General features: G+C 52.1%; 1 protein-coding gene across 3 annotated transcripts in view; it reads left to right on the forward strand.

Annotated features, from left to right (window-relative positions):
- The window catches only part of LOC147101662 (procollagen galactosyltransferase 1-like), a 94,290-nt gene extending 81,376 nt beyond the window's left edge, over positions 1-12,914 (forward strand). For all 3 annotated transcript variants that reach the window (XM_085965421.1, XM_085965422.1, XM_085965423.1), the window contains 2 exons: positions 5,921-6,168; positions 9,500-12,914. In XM_085965421.1, coding sequence (XP_085821547.1) covers positions 5,921-6,161 — 241 coding nt within the window. In that variant the 3' untranslated portion in view covers positions 6,162-6,168; positions 9,500-12,914. The remainder of the gene's footprint in view (positions 1-5,920; positions 6,169-9,499) is intronic.
- Positions 12,915-15,323: the final 2,409 nt, after the last annotated feature.

Here is a 15,323-nt window from a genome sequence, read left to right on the forward strand (position 1 = left end):
GACCCCAAAACAATGAAGGAACGGTGTGACGGATGTCCCAAGTCAGGATGACGTGCAACCTGGAGGTGATGGCATTCCCAGAACATTGCTGCTCTTGTCCATTTTGGTGGTAGTAGTCGCAAGGCAGGGAGATGCGGTTGAAGTGACCTTGGTGAGTTGTTGCATCTGCTGCAGCCACAGGGCACTGACGGTGGATATTGAGCCCAGTGGCAGAACAATTGGCTTCAGCTTTCTCGACTGGGAAGGGGACAAACTTCACCAGGATTTAGGTTCCTGGATTGTTACCCAGCGACATTTGCTGGAAATGCGTGCATGTGGAGGTTGAGTGAGGATAGGTGCGTGCTTGGTTGTGACCTCTTCCAAGGGTGACAAGCCCATCAATATTCATGGCCTAGCTTCATACGTAGAACCTGGTAGTGAGGGCTTGTGGAACCGTGCTCCAGCAGGCGATCACCACCTTCATGCTTGAAGGAAGAAAAGTGAAGGGAAAAGAAGACAATAAAATGACCCCTTCCTGCCTTGGTTGGATAAGACGACAGTTGATGATCATAAGAATTCTGCATTGTCTACAGCTGAGCCTCGTCTTAGAAACATAGAAGATAGGAGCAGGAGTAGGCCATTCGGCCCCTCGAGCCTGCTCCGCCATTCAATGAGATCATGGCTGATCATCCAAATTCAGTACCCGGTCCCTGCTTTCTTCCCATATCCCTTGATCCCTTTAGCCTTAAGAAATATATCTAACTCCTTCTTGCATATATTTAATGAATTGGCCTCAACTGCCTTCTGTGGCAGAGAATTCCACAGGTTCACCACTCTCTTATCCTTAGACTGTGATCCCTTAAGTCTCATTGTGAAAGTGGAAATAAACACGACGCGAGTTCTCCAGTGGCTTGATATAAGTAAATGCGCCGAGCCATGTAGCCCAGGGTGGTCCCAGGTACGTGCTAAATTAGCTGGTCTCAGTTAAAGTAGGTGCTATGATTGGTTTCCATGCTGCTGCATTAGAGGGGGGAATAATTGAGAAGGGTTGTGAAGTTGTTTACAATTGAACAGACTCCCCAAATCCTTTCCACCATCGACAAGGCACAAGTAAGGAATGTGATGGAATACTCTCCACTTACCCTGGATGAGTGCAGCTCCAACAACACTCAAAAAGCTCGACACCAACCAGGACAAAGCAGCCCGCTTGATTGGCACTCCATCCACCACCTTAAACATTCACTCCCTCCACCACCGGCATACTGTGGCTGCAGTGTGTACCGTCTACAAGATGCACTGCAGCAACTCGCCAAGGCTCCTTCGGCAGCACCTCCCAAACCCGCAACCTCTGCCACCTAGAAGGACAAGGGCAGCAGGCGCGTGGAAACAGCACCACCTCCAAGCTCCCCTCCAAGTTACGCACCATCCTGACTTAGAAATATATCGCCGATCCTTCATCGCCGCTGGGTCAAAATCCTGGAACTCCCTCCCTAACAGCACTGTGGGAGCACCTTCACCACACGGACTGCAGCGGTTCAAGGCGGCTCACCGCCACCTTCTCAAGGGCAACTAGGGATGGGCAATAAATGCTGGCCTTGCCAGTGACGCCCACATCCCATAAAGGAATTTTTTTTTCAAGAACAGTCCGGCAACCATCGTCGTCTGGATCTGCACGTGAAGAATGGGCATTCAGGCAACACCTTGCACTTATAGGCCGAGAAATTTATCTCGGGCGGCGTAAGACGGTGACTGCAGTGGAACTGAATACCAGGCGCTGTGTATAATGGGCGGACGATCCGACGTATAACGGGCAGGCAATCCGACGTATAACAGGCGGGCGATCTGACGTATAACAGGCGGGCGATCTGACGTATAACGGGCGGGCGATCCGACGCCGCCTGTTTTTGCGCCGCCGCCCGAGACTAATTTCTGGGCCAATAGGATTACCTTTAACGGAGAAGAACGTCCTCAAGGGCGCTTCACAGAGGCAAGACACCAGGGAGCCGCTGGCCTCCCCTGTGGCACAATCCCTCCGCACGAGTCAATGCCTTGAAGGTGCTGGGGACTCGGTGGAAAGAGTCCACGACGAGAAGTGACGTCTGATTAAAAGCCAAGAGCGTGTGCTGGCGAGAGAGTGGAGGAACCTGATGTTTGGCTTGATCTTGGAATCCTCACTTCAAGCAGTTGGAAACGGTACAAATCAGGGGATCAAACGCAAGTCGACGGATACTCGGCTCGATCCAGATGGAGAGAGCTGAGTCACTTATCTCCGTTTTAATTTAGTTGTCTAATTCCACCTGTGCTAAAGCAAGCAGTGCAGCAAATGCCAGTTTTCATGACCCACTACCACACATTGGTGAGCCCCCCCACCCCCCTGCTGCCCGACAGGGCTGTGCCAGAGAGTCCTGCTTGAGTCATCCTGCACAAATTGGCAGGATCGCCAGACAAATGATCACATTCAGACTGTTTTATGAATCACATTTTCTCTTTTTTTATTTAGTCTTTCTTGGCAAGGAACTCAAATTACAGCTTTCCTCATTTATTTATTTTTTTTAAAAACAGCTGCTCGGGAAGTTGTTCCTTTTAAAATTCTGAACACACCATGATGTGCTTGCAGCTGTCGGGATGTTGCAGGACAGTGACATTCTTTGAAGCTTGGGGGTGGGGGGGAAGAGTTGTAACGAGGCTCTAGTGAATGAAAAGAACGCAATTAAGGGGAGTTTCTCCAGACTAGGCCCGTGCACTTTGACCTGTGTTTTATCGGTTCTGTTTTGGCTCTCGAGGGGGTCAGTTGTGCAGGATCCACAATATCGAGGGATGCGTGGAATTCCGCGCCCGTTCCTGTTGAGAGACCTTGTTAGAAAATGCGAGTGTGTAGAGATGTGTAGGGTGAGGGCAGCAATGGGCTCCGCTGTGATTGAACCATTCATTTCCACCTCATAGAATTTCAAACCAATCCCACCCTGCCTTTGATGTTTTAAAAAGCTTCCTGTTTACAACACTTCACTTCCTGTTGTCCTCTTTCTGCCACACTTTCCTGTCAACTTTTCCCCCCCATTCGAATCATAGAAGCTTGCAGCACAGAAGGAGGCCATTCGGCCCGTCGTGCCTGTGCCGGCTCTTTGAAAGAACAATCGTGCTCAGTCCCACACCCCCGCTTTTTGTCCGTAACCCTGCAAGTTCCTCTTCCTCGAGTACCTGTCCGACTCCCTTTTAGAAATACCCTTTTGAATTCCTGTATGTAATTGGAAAAACTGCCTAAATAAACTTCTCATGTTGTACTTCCATCCCTCCTGCCACTTTAGCACCTCAGTTTTGCGTTTCCCAGCTGTTCCGTCTGTAATGCACAGAAATCTTCGTAAAATTATTGGCCTAAAAATTCGGTTGCTTTGCGCCTCCTAAAAGGGCCCCGCTCACGCCCCGGCCCCGATCTTTGGGAGCGCCCCCCTGACTTGCTGCCGGACGCAAATTAAAGGCGAGGTGCCGGGCGGCCATTTTTGTTGCTGGCCGCCTGCCAGCATCTTGCCCCCTGTTGCCGTCCCCGTCCTCCTGACCAGCCACCCCCGCGGAGTGCCGGCTGCGCTCCGTGAGCCCGGCACTTCTCTCGAGTGCCGGGCTCTTTTGCCGGCACTCCGATCCCGGTGGCCCAGCTGGGCCCCAGGTTGCGCTGCGCAAGGCCCCTCCCCTTTAAGAAGGGGAGGAAGGCCTGCAATACCGCGGCACGACATTCCCTTGCTTCCAGCAGCACCCCGCTTCACTCTTGGGGCGCTACCGATGAATTTCGGCCGCGGGGACACTAATTTTTTCGGGGCGAGACTCAATTTTTCCCCCCTTATGTTTGCAGCCCGGGTCCAATTATCTCCCAATCGCCAACCCTAAAGACCACACTTGGACTTGACTCTCCACAGATTAACTAGTAGACTATGAAGAGTGGCCACTTGAGTGAGGGAACGAGAGAGCGACCACTGGCTGTGGAAGCAAACCCCCTCCCCATCCCCTCACCACATGAGTCGGCGCCTTCAGGAGTTGGGCAGTAAATTGGGGAGGTGAACAGTTTCAGGCAGTGGAGAGGGCTGGAAATTGGACCTCGCACATAAACTGCGCCTCGTGGGAGAAGAAACTCCTTGCGTCAGTCTTCCAGCCAAGGTTCTGTCGCATGATAATCTGGCTCTGCTTTACTGAGTGATGTTCAACAAAGTAATTATGCAGGAAGCTTGTATTTGAAAGCAGTAGGACAGCATCCCACCACAGGTGCAAGTAAATAACATACGTTGATCTGCTGATCCACCTCATAGCTTATTTCCTGCAGTAAACATTAAAATGATCATAAATTATAGCTCCCAGTGAGGGACGCAAACTAACACTTGGATATGAACCAGTGAAAATTATATGGGAGAGTGCTTCGCTTTTACACGGCAAAGGTTTTCTGCTAGAAAATAGTGATGTCATGTCTTCGAGCTAACACCCTTGCTCGGTACTGCTAGTGTGCAGACTGGAGCTGTGTGCAGACTCTTTTTTTTAAAAAGACTGGAACATTCTGGTTTTGTGTTATTGTTGGACGTGAGGTAGAATTGTGACACCAAAACACAGAAACATAACGATTGTTTTAGTATTTAACGCTCCTGAGCTCAGCACCGTGGCTAAGTTGGTAAATTGGATTGCCTGGTGTTTTACTGAACTGGACTGACCAGGTCTGATCTCCAGCCTGCTGAGTGAGGGTAACGTAGCTGCTGTGGCCGTTGAAGGGAAGAAGAACGAAAGAAAGAATTATATATCGCTCTTCACAACCTCAGGGTGTCCCAAAGTGCTTCACAGCCAATGAAGTACTTTTGAATTGTAGTCACTGTTGTAATGTAGGACACAGTTGCAATGTAGGACAGTTTGCGCACAGCAAGCTCCCACAAACAGCAATGTGATAATGACTGGATAAATCTAATTTTTTTAGTGATGTTGATTGAGGGATAAATATTGGCCAGGACACCGGGGTGAACTCCCCTGCTCTTCTTCGAAATAGTGCCATGGGTTCTTCTACACCCACCTGAGAGAGCAGATGGGACCTCGGTTTAACGTCTCATCCGAAAGACGGCACCTCCGACAGTGTAGCACTCCCTCAGTACTGCACTGGCTTGTCAGCCTAGATTTTTGTGCTCAAGTCTATGGAGTGGGACTTGAACCCACAACCTTCTGACTCAGAGGTGAGGGTGCTGCCCACTGAGCCACTGACAATGTAGGACACTTGTTACTATGTAGGTTACTGTTGGAATGGAATGGAGGCGTTCACGGTCAGTCTCCGCACTCCTGGGCTGGGGAGGGTAAAACTCAGCCACGGTTCTTGCACCTGATCATTGGATCATTGCCCTGTGAGTGTGCACGTGTGCGTGCGTGTGTGGGGGGAGCTGCTGGTGATGACTGGATTGGGCTCAGTTGAGAGCCCTCCCGCGCCCCATCAATCAAGTGGCATGCTGACACTCGGACTGGGGTCTCTCGCATCTGCACTCGCCAGGCTGCCATTTTCCGCCCGCGTTAACGAGCGGGAGCACCGACCCGCTCAGAAGCTGGAGACTGCTCCGCCTCGCTGTCGAGGCTCACGTGCTCAGAGCGGCCACTCGCCGGGGGTGGGGGGGAAGGCCTGTGGAACCCCGCCCCAACAGGAGGCTGTGATTTCAGGAGAGGAGAGGAGAAAACTGGGGAGGATAGAATCTCACAGCACAGAAGGCGGCCATTCGACCCATCGTGCCTGTGCCGGCTCTTTGAAAGAGCGATCCAATTAGCCCCACTCCTCTGCACTTTTCCCATAGCCCTGCAAATTTTTCCTTTCCAATTATCTATCCAATAGTCTTTTGAAAATTCCTATTGAATCTGTTTCCACCGCCCTTTCAGGCACCGCATTCCAGATAACAGCATACCTGGACGTATCTCATAGTGTATTTCTTTCTTGCAGTGAGGAATATAAGAAGGTTTACCCCAACCGAGACCTGATGGCGTTCTCAGTCCGCCCCCTGCTAGTGTTCCCCACTCACTACACCGGAGACCCTGAATGGCTCAGCGACACCGAAACCTCCACCATCTGGGACGATGACTCAATGAAGACGGATTGGAGCGGCTCTCAGAAGACGGTGAAGGACTCGCAGACGGGAGCCTCGCGTCAGTCCATTGGGTCTGCCTCAAGGGATGAACTGTAATTCTCAGGTCAGTGTAAGAAAAGAAAAAGGTGACTCTTTTCCGTAGCCTCGGGGTGGGGGGGTAAAACAACCTTGGAACTGCGTATGAACGTCGAAACTACTCCCCTCCGCCCCACCCATCACTGCCATGACCTTAAATTCCTTTTGCCCCGATGGCTCAGTTAGTAAATGTGCTGCCCAGTGTGGGCTGCGCCATTCAGCCGAGTAAAAGCCTTGGGTTCAATTCCCAGCCTGTGCTGATCTGATTGGCCTCACCGCATCCTCGGCTAAGGAGGGAGAAAATTGGGTTACAGTCCCTGCTTCAACGCGCTTCATTGCACACTGGTTGATGACTTGGCCATGACGTGGGAGCTCGTCATCTTTTTTGGGGGGGGAAACAACAACAACTTGTATTAAAATAGCGCCTTTAACATAGTAAACACGTCCCATGGCGATTCACAGGAGCGATTATCAAACAAAGTTTGACACCGAGCCACAAAAGGAGATACTAGGACAGAGGTAGGGTTTAAGGAGTGTCTTAAAGGAGGAGGGAGAAGTGGAGAGGTTCGGAGAAGGAATTCCAGAGCTTAGGGCCCAGGCAGCTGAAGGCACGGCCGTCAGTGGTGGAGCAACGAAAATCGGGGATGCGCAAGAGGCCAGAATTGGAGGAGCGCAGAGATCTCGGAGGGTTGTAGGGCTGGAGGAGGTTACAGAGATAGAGATAGGGAGGGGCGAGGGCATGGAGGGATTTGAAAACGAGGATTGGTGACATCACAGCGAGCGACCCATGACATCACAGCGGGCAACCCATGACATCACAGCAAGTGGCCCGTGACATCACAGCGGGCGGCGCGTGACATCACTGCGATTGACTGGCAGCGCCAGTTCAGGGGATGGGACCAGAAACACGTGAACTTGGCCAACAGCATTTGCTGGACGGCTGAAGTTGGATATTACCCCTGGGGATTTGTAAAGTTATCTTTCAGTAAGTGTTTTTTGAGTCTGGTTAAAGAGTCAGAGGTGTTGGGAAATACTGGCTCGGTGTAAGGAATGCTGAAGTATTATTTATTTACACTGTGTGAATACAGAACAGTGAAAACATTGCAGTTATGCATCTGACTCTACAGGGTAGTGGATACTGTGTATTGATATAATGCCCCTGTACTCGGATACAAAAACCGCTGCTTTAAACTTATTTTTACAATGTGCGATGTGTGGTCCGGTAGTTAAAGCAGGGACTACAAACCCCATAGCGTGGTTTGACCATAATAGTGGCTCTCAAACTCTTCCTTATGGAGGAAACCCCTGCAAATATAGACATACTCTGCAGGACCCCCTGCAAAAACTGGCACACTCCGTCTCCCAGTACTCCGTGCAAATATTGAAACATCGCCCAGGACCCTCTGTAAATATTGCCATTCTACAAATACTGACACACTGAAGATGCATTGAAAATATCGACCTGTTCTCGGAGACCCCCTGAAAATATCGACCTGTTCTCGGAGACCCCCTGAAAATATCGACCTGTTCTCGGAGACCCCCCTGAAAATATCGACCTGTTCTCGGAGACCCCCTGAAAATATCGACCTGTTCTCGGAGACCCCCCTGAAAATATTGGCTGCTCCCAGGGACCCCTTGGCCAAATTTAGTATGGGCTGTAGAAAGGAAATCATTTTACAAAATGCTTCTAATTATTAGTACGCAGCAACAGCAATAATGGGGCCGGCTTGAACTCTGCCCTCCCAAAAGAAACCAGGTGGGCAGGCAATTAAAATGGCCGGTGGGTCTTACACACCGAGGCTCCGCTGTCTTCCTACGGGTTCTGATTTTAGCCTCTTTAGATTTCCCCCGATCACGAGTGTTCTCCCGAGACCCCCTCCCCCCACCACGAGGGCCCTCCCGAGACCCCCTTCCCCCACCACGAGTGTCCTCCCGAGACCCCCGCCCCCCACCACGGGGGCCCTTCCGAGACCCCCGAACACGGGGGCCCTTCCGAGACCCCCGAACACGGGGGCCCTTCCGAGACCCCCGAACACGGGGGCCCTTCCGAGACCCCCGAACACGGGGGCCCTTCCGAGACCCCCGAACACGGGGGCCCTTCCGAGACCCCCGAACACGGGGGCCCTTCCGAGACCCCCGAACACGGGGGCCCTCCTGAGACCCCCTCCCCCGATCACGAGGGCCCTCCCGAGACCCCCTCCCCCGATCACGAGTGTCCTCCCGAGACCCCCTCCGTCGACAAACAGAAATCCCGTCGGAGAGAAGAGCAGAACTTCTTCAAGGTGGGCATTCCTGGAAGAGAGGTGGCATCGATTGTCTGCTGGGTAAAGCCCACCCCAACCTATGACTGTAAGGTGTGAGCCGTGGCTCAGTGGGTAGCCCCCTCGCCTCATGAGTTAGAAGGTTGTGGGTTCAAGTCCCACTCCAGAGACTTGAGCACCAAAGTCTAGGCTGACCCTCCCAGTGCACTGCTGAGGGAGTGCTGCACTGTCGGAGGAGCTGCCATTCGGGTGAGATGTTAAACCGAGGCCCCGTCTGACCTCTCCCATGGCATTATTTCGAAGAAGAGGGGTGTTCTCCCCCAGGGTCCTGGGGCCAATATTTATCCCTCAACCAACATCACTAAAAAACAAAAACAGCATCAGTAAAACAGATTATCTGGTCATTATCACATGGCTGTTTGTGGGAACTTGCTGTGCGCAGATTGTCTGCTGCCTTTCCCTACATTACAACATAGTCGCTGTTGTAATGTAGGAAACTTGGCAGCCAATTTGCGCACAGCAAGCTGAGCCACTTTGTCCCAACTCTGGGAAGTGTGAGTGCAGACACCGGAAGAGGACAGGATTGGGCTTGGTTATGGTTCTCTTCCTCACCTCCCCCCAACCCCCCTTCGCACCACCTCCCCCCAACCCCACTTTGCACCACCTCCCCCCCCCCCCCCCCAACCGTATAGCCTGCAACGGTATAAGTCTGTCTACACTCCATATATACACTCTCGCAAAGAGCAGTAGTTGCTAGCTCACTTAATCATTTTAAATCTGCGATCAATAGATTTTTGCTAGACCAGGGTATTAAGGGATATAGAACCAAGGCAGGTGGATGGAATTAAGATACAGATCAGCCATGATCTCATTGAATGGCGGAACAGGCTCGAGGGGCTGAATGGCCTCCTCCTGTTCCTAGGTTCCGTATATGGAGCATGATCAGTCAGGCTATGTACCCAAGGGCATCTCTGGAACTGTATCCCAGCAACAAGTAGAAGCGGGGTGGAGGGAGAGGGAAGAAAAACTTCTAACCAAAAAGGGAACAGATTTCCTCTCTAATTTAATTTTTTTTTTAAACCCTAATTTTACTTTCAGTTTTCAGAAAATGAACTTTTTGCGGAGGCTGACGATTCAGACGGACAGCACTGTCAAACCGTGAATGAAGATTGCCCAGCTGCAATGTTGTGAACTTCAGTCAAAGCTCATCTGCCAGACAAAGTCCACACAGCTAAAGAGATGAACCTGGACGGCGAGCAAAATTGTTCGAAACCCCCTTCCAGCACGTTGCATGTGTGAAACGTGGAAGTGTTACCCAGCAACAAAAAGGCACAGGAGGCACAGCCCTGAAAGGCGTAGCATTGAATAATATACAGGAAAGGACCACCCAACTCTTCAACGAGAGAAAAGAAACATTGTGTGTGTAGATTTTTGTTAACCAAAGGAATTAAGGGATGTGGAGAAAAGGCCGGTATATGGAGTTAGGCTACAGATCAGCCAGGATATCATTGAATGGCGGAACAGGCTCGAGGGGTTCAATGACCACCTCATGTTCCTAGATAGTTCCTTCAAGACCTTTGAACCACACAAGCCAAATTTCCAACCTCCTCCCACCTCCCCGAACCCTCCCCTCCCCCAGTGTCTCATTGTTTAGGACAGTAGGATAAAGAATGACTTTGCTTGAATCAAACTTCATGCAGGATCTCCAGCTGGTGCTGTGTCTCCCTCAGTGTCCTACTGCCCTGAGAGGCTATCTCCACCAGGCCATTTATGCATAGACAAGGCTGCAGTTATAGCGCTCGGGTTGAGGAGATGAGATTGGATGCCAGGGAAAGAGGGAAGACATGAGCTAAGAGTCACGATGGGCCGAATGGCCTCTTGCTGTGCTCTATGATTCTATGAAGTTGGGTGAACAATACTTGCAAAACTCATGGGCAGTGAAAAGTGTGACACAAATGAAAGATGCTGAAAGGCATTGGAGACCATTCCCCTTGAATAAATGCACCCACACTCCAGCACACCCCCCCCCCCCCCCCCCCGATGGCCTTGTGCCTACAGCTATGGTACCAGCTACGGTACAAACCAGAGGTCCCAGGTTTGATGCCTGGTCCGTGCTGAGTTAGCTGATCTTAGCTGGGTTGGTGAGGGTGGCAGTGCTACTCTAGGCTTGCGTGGAGTCCCTGAGCTAAAGAGGAGGAAAAAAATACCAGCCAGGCGCCACACCCCACCCCTCCCCTCACCCCCTCTGCTCCTGATTGAAGATCCAGTGATTCCTGTTGGAAAGCATGTGTGCGCGGACACTGGGTGAGGACGGGGCCAGTTCCTCCATGGTTGGCGGCACTTGGTGCCCACGCTCTTGCATAGAGGGGGTGAAATTGGTCTACACCAGTAGCGCAAAACGGGCTCCTAGCGAGGCGGCAGCCCGTTTTACACTCTGCCTGGTTTTCTTACCCATTGACTTCAATGACCTGTGGTCCTGATGTCAGAGGGTTCCTGCTGCCCGCACCCCAGCCATAGCCTTGCTTTCAGGGCAGGTAATAAAATTGAAGGGGAATAAAAAGGTTAATTCCAAACACGCACTACTAGATTTAGATTGGCACCACTTAACCTCGCTATGAATGTCAATGTTCCCATTTAGCTGCACGGCTGTATGAAGCTCCCGCGCAGGCCCCTCGCCGGTTTCTTAATGGAAAAACCGCGCTTGTGCAGAAGGTTGAACGGGCCACGCAACCCCTTAAAGGGGCCCCACCCCCCTCCAAAAAAAAAATTAGAGGGAACATTGGTCACTGTCCTGGGTGGGAGGTGAACAGCTCAAAATGATGAGCTACAAGAGTTCGTTTTTTGTATTTAAAAAAAAGCGCTCAGCTTACATTTACGGAGATAAAAGAAAATATTGTACCGAACAAGAAAAGGCCTATCAACTGCAAAAAGCCTGATCTATACAACAGAGCTTGTAAAGTTACCAGCCTCCCAGATCCCCTTATTTTCGCCTCCCGGCCATCTCCTGTTCTAAATCCGATACCTTTGTTAAAATTAAATCTTTTTTTTCTCTCCCTTGTTAAATCCCTGGGGTTTAGAGGGCTGATGTGGGAAGACTGGAGCAACTCGAGCTTTTTGGCCTTAAAAAGGAGACATCTGTACAGGTGCATATGACAATGAGCGGAATAAAAAGGGTAAATCCTGAAGCATTCGTTCAAGTTAAAACCTGAGCGTGTAACAGAGGCGGGTGCAGGTTTAAACTGATGAAAGACAAACTCATCAAAGCCCTGGTTAGACCACACCTGGAGCACTGTGTTCAGTTCTGGGCACCGCACCATAGGAAGGATATATTGGCCTTGGAGGGAGTGCAGCGTAGGTTTACCAGAATGATACCCGGACTCCAAGGGTTAAATTACGAGAAGAGATTACAGAAACTAGGGCTGTATTCCCTAGAATTTAGACGGTTAAGGGGTGATCTGATCGACGTTTTCAAGATATTAAGGGGAACAGATAGGGTAGATAGAGAGAAACGGGCTGGGGAATCTAGGACTAGGGGGCATAGTCTAAAAATTGGAGCCAGGTCTTTCAGGAGTGAAATTAGGAAACACTTCTACACACAAAGGGTGGTAGAAGTTTGGAACAATCGGCAATTGATGCTAGATCAATTAATTTTAAATCTGAGATTGGTCGATTTTTGTTAATCAAGGGCTATGGGGTAAAGGGGCAGGTATATGGAGTTAGGTCGCAGATCAGCCATGATCTCACTGAATGGCAGAACAGGCTCGAGGGGGCTTAACGGCCTCCACCTGTTCCTAGGATCCTATGTTCAGGACTGATGTCAGGGGAAGCTCATCTCCGTACAAAGTGGAAGAACTCACAAAATGGACTCTGGGAAGTGGCAACCAAAGCTCTGGAATCGTTTAAGGAACGCTGGGGTGCTGCGATGGGAGCAGGGGGGAAGAAGACGCCCGAGTGCGGCCTTTCTGGCTGAGGGAGCTAGAACGGCCTCAAAATGGCCTCCCCTCGTCTGTATCCATCTTGCGCGTTGTGCTCTCGCTTTCAAATGTGCCTTTTAGAGCTGGAATTATTGCGTGAATGTTTTCCTGCTCCTGCACTCCCCCCCGGCGCAGAGCCTCAGTCGCCAGGAGTGCCGTCCGTCATTGACTTTTCCGTCAATAAATGGACAGAAAATTAGCAGCTGCCCTGCCTTTTTTTTTGCAGCCCACGCTCTCCGGAGGGCAAGGGCTCTACGCCAGGAGCAGGAGAAGCAGAAATGCTAGCCTTCTGTTCAAAGTATTTAAGGGGAAGTTCAGTAGCGCTGTTGTTGTGGAGATGTCGGTGCACTCAGTTTTTGTATTGGAGTTGCAGATCTCTTTGTGTACTGCATTTCACCATAAACCTGTGGAATTGTCTGGCTTGCATGTGGAGCATTTCTTGGGGATGGGTTAGTGTCGTATTAAGGAGTAATATTTTCTTCACCACACTTTTCACTGTTCAGCTGGTCTGAGTTTAAAAAAAATTCTTGTAAATTAAATATTTCTGTGTGTTTGTTTTTTTTTTACCACTCCAGAGATTTGAGCACACAAAATCGAGGCCGACCCTCCCCAGTGCAGTGCCGAGGGAGTGCTGCACTGTTGGAGGTGCCGTCTTTCAGATGAGATGTTAAACCGAGGCCCCCGTCTGCTCTCTCAGGTGGACGCAAAAGATCCCATGGCCACTATTTCAAAGAAGAGCAGGGGTGTTCTCCCTGGTATCCTGGCCAATATTTATCCCTCAATCAACATCACTAAAAACAGATTATCTTGTGGGGGACTACGGTCTCCCGCATAAAGAAATAGGCAACACAGCGAGCTACAAGAAATAGGTCTTTACTCCAACTCTCACAATACAGTACTGAATTCGTGAAGCCCGCGAACCTGTGATGACTCACGGATTGGTCATCCGCTGGAACCTGATTGGTTTTCCTTCTCTCAGCAGCAGGCAAGTCTGAACGTGCCTTATTCCTCTCAGCTTGCAACTGTCTTGCGGGGGGAGGGGAATACAGCAGTTAAAAGGGGATTATACAGGTTTATCTACATACACACAGTGTTTCCCCAATGTGGCAACGCCACATATGCCCCCCCAGAATCCTCGTTAACTGTAAAAGTCAGTCTCTGCGGAGGTTTGACGTAGCGGCTGTAGTAGCGTCGGCTGGTCTGGCGGCTGGTCTGCCGGCGAAGGTGGGGCGGCGGCCGGGAAGTAAGGTTCTGGCGTGGCTTGGTCATCTTGTGGGGCCGCCGCCAACGCGGGAGGTCTGCCCCGCCGTGGGGGGAAGAGCCGGCCGAAACGGGACGCTGAGGTCCAGGTGCGCAGGTTTGAGGTGGTCTACTGAAATAAGGTCCGGCTTCCCGCCGACGTCGATAAGAAAAGCTTTGTCTCCCGTCTCCAATACTGGGAAGGGGCCGGTGTATGGTGCCTGCAGCGGGCCTCTGTGCGCGTCCCGGCGCACGAAGACGAACTCCGCATGTCGTAAGTCTCGAGGCACGTAGGACGGCTGAGGGCCGTGTTGCGAAGTGGGCACTGGACGGAATTGCTGGGCCGCGTCCTGGTGCAGGGAAAGCTGTCTGGCGGCTGACCACGGCTCCGTTGTCAGGGGGAGGAAGTCGCCTGGTACTCTGAGCGGTTGGCCGTAGACCATCTCAGGCGCGGAGGTCCTCTTTGGGCGCGGTGCGCAATCCCAGGAGAACCCAGGGTACTTTGTCGATCCAGCTGGTGTCAGCCAGGCTGGCGCGGAGGGAGGCTTTCAAAGAATGATGAAAGCGCTCGCAGAGCCCGTTGGCCTGCGGGTGGTAGGCTGTTGTCCTGTGCAACTTGGTGCCGAGGCCGGTGGTGATGGCATTCCACAAGTGGGAGGTGAACTGGGGGCCTCTGTCCGAGGATATGTCGGTTGGCACGCTGAACCGGGCCACCCATGTCGAGACGAATGCTCGCGCGACGTCGGTCGTGGTGGTGGAGGCGAGGGGAACCACCTCGGGCCATCTGGTGGTGCGGTCGACGATCGTGAGCAGGTGTGTAAAACCGTGCGACGGCGGCAAGGGGCCTACCAGATCGACGTGGACGTGGTCGAAACGCCTCTCGGGCACCGGGAAACACTCCAATGGCGCCTTGGTGTGCTGCTGGACCTTAGTGCGCTGACACGCCACGCATGTGTTGGTCCAGTCTCTCACATCCTTGTGGAGTCCAGGCCAGACGAACTTGGCGGACATAAGTTTCTGAGACGCACGCATCCCTGGATGTGAGAGGCCGTGGATGATGTCGAAAACTCGCTTGCGCCAGGCGGATGGGACGACCGGCCTAGGCGAGGGGACTGAGACGTCGCACAGGAGGGTTGTGCCGGCTACGTGGAAGTGGATGTCGGCCAGGGTGAGGAATGTAGTTGACGTCCTGAGGGCCTGGATCTCCGCGTCGGCGGCCTGGTCTCTCGCCATGCTGGCGTAGTCGACGCCCAGGTGCACTGCGTGGAGCGAGGGTCTTGAGAGGCAGTCGGCCACAAAATTGTCCTTGCCGGCGACGTGGCGGATGTCCATGGTGAACTCGGAGCTGAAGTTGAGTTGGCGCTGTTGGCGCGCGGACCAGGGTTCGGTTACTTTGGCCATGGCGAAAGTGAGCGGCTTGTGGTCCATGAATGCGGTGAACGGCCGGCCTTCCAGGAGGAAACGGAAGTGCCGGATTGCCAGGAACAGGGCCAGGAGCTCTCTGTCGAACGTGCTGTAGGCCTGCTCGTTCTTGCGCAGCTGTCGGCTGAAAAATGCCAGTGGCTGCCACGCGCCTTCGACCCATTGTTGCTGGACGGCGCCGACGGCGTAATCCAAGGCGTCCATGGTGAGGGCGGTCTTGGTGCCCGGGATGGGGTGGGCCAGTAGTGTGGCATTGGCCAAGGCGCTTTTGGTCTGGTGGCAGGCTG

Source organism: Somniosus microcephalus, chromosome 23 (genome assembly GCF_052327205.1).
Source record: "Somniosus microcephalus isolate GS21.2 chromosome 23, FLI_Smic_1.0, whole genome shotgun sequence".
In the NCBI taxonomy this organism is placed as follows: Eukaryota; Metazoa; Chordata; class Chondrichthyes; order Squaliformes; family Somniosidae; genus Somniosus; species Somniosus microcephalus.